The sequence below is a fragment of the Lactuca sativa genome, chromosome 7, assembly GCF_002870075.4.
Source record: "Lactuca sativa cultivar Salinas chromosome 7, Lsat_Salinas_v11, whole genome shotgun sequence".
NCBI classification, from domain to species: Eukaryota; Viridiplantae; Streptophyta; class Magnoliopsida; order Asterales; family Asteraceae; genus Lactuca; species Lactuca sativa.
This window is the reverse complement of record NC_056629.2, coordinates 48,808,997-48,814,600: the sequence shown is the minus strand read 5'-3', so window position 1 is coordinate 48,814,600 and position 5,604 is coordinate 48,808,997. Positions and strand designations below refer to the sequence as shown.

At 30.7% G+C, this 5,604-nt stretch overlaps 1 protein-coding gene across 2 annotated transcripts; it reads left to right on the top strand.

Moving 5' to 3' along the window:
• Positions 1 to 995: 995 nt before the first annotated feature.
• On the top strand, positions 996 to 5,004 carry LOC111890409 (chaperone protein dnaJ GFA2, mitochondrial). 2 transcript variants are annotated; one of them, XM_023886544.3, is made up of 18 exons: positions 996 to 1,255; positions 1,405 to 1,495; positions 1,602 to 1,676; positions 1,830 to 1,915; positions 2,008 to 2,091; positions 2,197 to 2,235; positions 2,374 to 2,472; positions 2,803 to 2,853; positions 2,951 to 3,038; positions 3,123 to 3,187; positions 3,292 to 3,366; positions 3,505 to 3,577; positions 3,662 to 3,753; positions 3,910 to 3,981; positions 4,144 to 4,200; positions 4,283 to 4,331; positions 4,440 to 4,506; positions 4,621 to 5,004. In XM_023886544.3, exons 1-18 carry the CDS (start codon positions 1,190 to 1,192, stop codon positions 4,715 to 4,717), a joined length of 1,326 nt encoding a protein of 441 aa, XP_023742312.1. In that variant the 5' UTR covers positions 996 to 1,189; the 3' UTR covers positions 4,718 to 5,004. The 2 variants fall into 2 exon arrangements, with proteins under 2 accessions (XP_023742312.1, XP_023742302.1); XM_023886534.2 differs by having other exon boundaries at positions 1,599 to 1,676.
• The last annotated feature ends 600 nt before the right edge of the window (positions 5,005 to 5,604 follow it).

Below are 5,604 nucleotides of genomic sequence, written 5' to 3'. Positions count from 1 at the left end.
ACGAAATTGAAATTCGAATTCGTGTTCGTGTCGTGTTCTTGTTAGGTGTAAAAAACACGACGTCGTGTCGTGTCGTGTTTGTGTTCAAAATTTGACACAAAATTGACACGATTTAACATTTTTTGTCGTGTTTGTCCTGTTTTTCATGTTATGTATGAATAAATATTAATTAAATACATTAATTTTTATTTAATGTTATTTTTGTCGTATCGTGTCGTGTTTGTCGTTTTTTAATCGGTTTGTTTTCGTGTTAGTTAAAAAACACGAGACCGTGTCGTGTCATGGTCGTGTTATATAAAACATTGTCGTATCGTGTCGTGTCAGACAAAAACACAACACGATGACCCGATTTGCTACCCTTATATATATATATATATATATATATATATATATATATATATATATATATATATATATATATATATATATATATATATATATATGCAAATGAAAATTGTGTAAGAAACGGGTGAAATTTCTAAATTTGTTTAGAAGTAAACAACTTAAAGTTGAATTTTAAATAGAGTAAATTGCACGAATGATCCTATGGTTTCAGATAATTTCTATGTTTGGTCAATAACTTATTTTTTTAACTCGGAAGGTTTATATTGTTTGTTTTTGTTGCGCTTGATTCCTGTTTTACAAAAAAACACTATTTTGCGCTTAATTTTTTAATTTATTTTAATAAACACATCCTAACCCCACTTCCACCTCACATTACATTACTTTACATTCCCCACCATATTTAAATAAATTAAAAAATCAAGGAAAAAATAGTCTTTTTAGGTAAGATATAGACCAAACACGCAACAAAAACAAACTGTAGGGATCTTCCGAGTTAAAAAATAAATTAAGGACCAAACGTGCAAATTAACCCAAGCCATACGATCATTCATTTAGTTTACTCTTTTAAACAAGATACAAAACTATGTAGCTTGTGTATTTACCAAAGTGCCCTTGAGGTACGAGGGTTCATCTTGCACGCCGTTAAGTCCACAATTTCAAGGGCTCAACACAGCCATTCCGTAGGTATTGGAGGGAAGACAGGAAGCCTTCCTTCGAATTCCGTAACTGTACAGGTCGATTAACACATATGCAGGGTTTCTCTAGGGTTTAACGATTTCCCCTTCTCTTTCACCCACTGTGACACATCTTTAATCCCATATATCAACTAATCAACAGATCCCAAATGGGTCGTTCTAACGCTACTAAACTTGTCTCATGGCTTGCTCGTCGCTCCCTCTCTCACAATCACGTATGCCTCTCTCTCTCTCTCTCTCTCTCTCTCTCTCTCTCGATATGTATATATATGTATTGTACGTTTACAGATATGTAAATTCATCGACGGGGTGTATTCAATTTGTTACTTATTTGTTCATGGTTGCTGTAATTGGACATTTGCAGCTGAATGAATCGTTGGTTAATGGAGGAGGTTATAGAAAGTTTGGTTCATCATCACAGATCAGGATTTCAAACGCTCCCAATAAGAAAAATGGTAGCTTTCATCAAAAAAGAAAAAGCATTCTGATATCCGTTTATCATCATCATTTTAATTATTACTTGATTAAGGAGGGATCATTTTTTTTCCTGTAAAACAGCAGTCAATCCAAGATATTGGTCGACTCATTCAACAGTTAATGTCAATCCTGGCTCCAAAAGATCCATTCATGGCACTGGTAATTTGTAATGCCTTTAATTTTCGATTAAATCATATCAAATTTTGAATCTTTTTTAGCAAATTAGCTCACTTGATTTACACTTTTCAATGTAGAAGATTGAGAGGTTGTGGTTTTATTTACAGCCCTTTAACTTTTTCTTACTTTTACCAGCATTTATGGCTGCAAAAGATTACTATGATACCCTTGGAGTGAGTAAGAATGCAACATCTTCAGAAATCAAGAAAGCATATTATGGGGTTTGTATCTTTCTTTAAACTTTTTATTTCTTCTTTTAAGTTGTAAGTGCCATGATTACTAAGTGATTATCCTTTGAAATCGACATTTCTAGCTAGCAAAGAAGTGGCATCCAGATGCCAACAAGGATGACCCACAAGCTGAAACTAGATTTCAAGAAATATCAAAAGCATACGAGGTTTAAACTCTTAATCTTTATCAACTTTATGATTTTCTATAAATAATTTCATAAGAATGTTTGAAGTCAAGAAACTTTTCAAGACTCTCACTTATATATTCACAGGTTCTGAAAGATGAGGATAAAAGAGGAGATTATGACCAGGTTCACATATGCAGTTTCTCTTATAAAATACTTACTATATTATATGTCATCTCTTGTTTAGATTGCTTTTTGTGGTATACTAGGTTCTTCTTTGTTAGTTCCATGTTTCATTCTTTTGCTGTATTTTTTGTTCTATAGCTTGGCCATGAAACTTATGAAGCAAGTGTTAATGGTGGTGGAGGTGGTCCAGATGCTTCTCAATGGGGTGGTGGCAATCCTTTCCAAGACCTTGGTGATGTAAGCTTTTTTTGACACTAACTATCAGTCTGTTTGGCAAAACTAGCTGGTAGCTGGAAGCTGTAGCTTTTATTTGTGCAGAAGTGCTTAGCAAAAGTAGTTGTTAGCTTTTAAAAGTGTGAAATTACATAAAACCAAAAGTTAAAAGCTCCCAAAAGCTACTTTTGGATTTAGAGCTTTTTGTTTAAAATAAAAGCTAAAAGCTCCTACTACCAAACAAATCTTCTTCTTTTCTTCGAGCTCTTCTCTTAAAAGCTTTGTCTAAATGATTGATTGTTTCATGATTTAAAAGTTTTGTTAATAAACAATTTCATTTGTTGGATATATCAGATATTTGGTTTTGGCCCATTTGCTAGGAACTTTAGTGGCAAAGATGTTAAGGTATTTTATCTTTTTCATCATTTTATGGTTTTCTTTATGCAGTTGACTAGTCAACTCACCTGAACTCTTTCCTTTTGTTTATTCCCATTTTCCATAGGTTTCTGTTGAGCTTTCTTTCATGGAAGCTGTGCAAGGATGCACCAAAAATATAGTTTTCAATACTGAATTGCCTTGTGATTCTTGTGGTATGAAAATCACATTTTTTTTCTTCCATTTTATTACACTTGGAAATGTTTTTTTATTTAATTTTTTATTGTGGTTAAATGTAGGTGGAACTGGTATACCTCCTGGAACAAAGCCTGAAACATGTAGGAGATGTAAAGGAGCAGGAATGGTTGGTGTTTGTAGAATTTAATTTTATAATTATTTTAATCAGAAAAAAAATAAATGTTTTTACTTTTTACTAAATACTAAAATCTGGTTTTGGTTTATTAACAGACAATGAGTCAAACAGGTCCATTTAGAATCCAAATCACTTGCCCTCAATGTGGTGGAAGTGGAAAATATGTCAAGGTATGTAATACATTGCCTTTCTCTACTAGAAAACTAATGAGGGGTAAATGCGTAAATTATAATTTTTTTAAAGTACAATGTTGTAATGAGAAAAAAAGGAAGATGAAAGTTTGACTTTTGAGGTTGGTTGGAATATAGAATTTATGCAAGTCATGCAATGGTCAAAGAGTTGTGAGTGGACAAAAATCTGTCAAATTAAACATCATGCCAGGTATCTTTTTTGATATTAAATAATTTTATAATCAATAAAAATAACAAAAGTAAATAATTTATTTGGTGTTTGTAAAATATTTAGGAGTGGATACAAATGAAGAAATAAAAATGTCAAGAAGTGGTGGAGCAGATCCAGATGGCAACCAGCCTGGTGACCTTTATGTTATGATAAAGGTAACTTAAAAATATATATATATATATATATATATATATATATATATATATATATATATATATATATATATATATAATTTATAATCTTTTATTTATTTATTTATTTATTTGTGTGTATTTATATTTTTTTGTTAATGTTATGTTTCTTTTATGAAGGTGAGAGAAGATTCTACTTTTAGGCGAGAAGGGGCCCACATTCATGTTAATGCTCCCTTGAATATCACTCAGGTAATATAATTTTAATTCATACACAAAATGATGCTTTCTTTTCAACTGAATGCAAGAAATATTTTATACTGAATTATAAATCTTTCAAATTTATAATATTCTAATAAGAAAAAAATATGAAAAGTATAATGGTATAAATTTTGTGATTTTAATTTTATGCAGGCAGTTTTGGGAGGAACTATTCAGGTTCCAACATTAACAGGCGATGTTGTTCTTAAGGTATTATAAAAGTGTCTCAACATAAATTTTTTATTTAAATTTTTTTTAAAATATTGTTATATATATAATTTTTTATATGCAGGTTCGTGCAGGAACCCAACCAGGGCAAAAAGTAGTATTGAAGGGAAAAGGTGAGAGATTATATATCATTTGTTAAAAAATGTAGTTTTTTAAAATAATGTGTTTATTTTTTTTTAATTGTTGAAACAAAATTGTATTGTTATTTGTTTCTATTTTAGGGATTAAAACTAGAACCTCATATTCATATGGAGATCAATATGTGCACTTCAATGTTAGCATCCCAACGTATGTTTTCTTGCTTCCTCTATATACATTTTTGAATTTTATTATGTTTTAGTTTTTACTCATTATATATTGTTAACTTACTATTATTTTTTTTTATTGATATATGTTATTCAGGAGCTTAACAGAGAGACAACGTGAGTTAATGGAGGAATTTGCAAAAGTAGAAAATGGTGAAGAAGATGAGAAGCAAGTTGCTGCTGTTGGTCAATAGTGGTTGTGATGACTGATGATTGCCTTTGGAAGATTTGGAAATAAAAAAAAAAAGAAAAAAAAAAAACTATAATTTATTACTCGTTTTTTCTTTCTCTTATAACATACGTGATTTTTGATGGGAGTGATCTCTCTTATATAGAAAAGAGTTTTTGATGTATAATCATTGTGGTTTTGAAACTATTTTATTGTTAGATATTGGATGAATAACCAAGAAAACATGTATTCTTGTAAACTAGAAGCTACTTTGTGGCATTTGATTAAATCATAATTTATTTTCAAATGGAATATGATTTGATAATGTGAATATCTGTAAATATTTTAATAGTATCGAATGCTTGAATGTGTTAACTTTTTCTAACGATCTCTTAGACATGTAAAAAAGTTGAGTATTTGTGATATTGATGCTCATTAATGTGATATGATATTGTTAAGGTGAAAAGGCTGTCAATTAGTGAGATGATCGGATGTGCATAATGTGAGATTTAGGATACATTGGAGTTGAAGATGGTTTCAATAAAATAAATGTTGTACACAAGTAACTTGATTGTGAGTTCCGTGAACTCAATATCAAATTTGCCGACATATTGAGGTTGGACAAGACTAAAAAGTAAAGAATGTTTCCATATTGATGTTTGAAAACGACTCCAAAGGTTAGAGAAGAAACAAATGGTTGATAAAGTTGTTATGACATTGAGTGTGAAGGGTGTCAAGATTAATTTGACTTTTGAGCATGGTTTCAATAAAAGTGTTTGATGATCGACATATGGAAGCGTACTAGAAACAAACAAAAGAACAACCGAGTGTATGCGTTGGCCACATGCATGTTTTGGAGCCATACATCTTTGTTTTGATTTTGGATGAGAGCTTTTGTGAGATTTAGGGAGG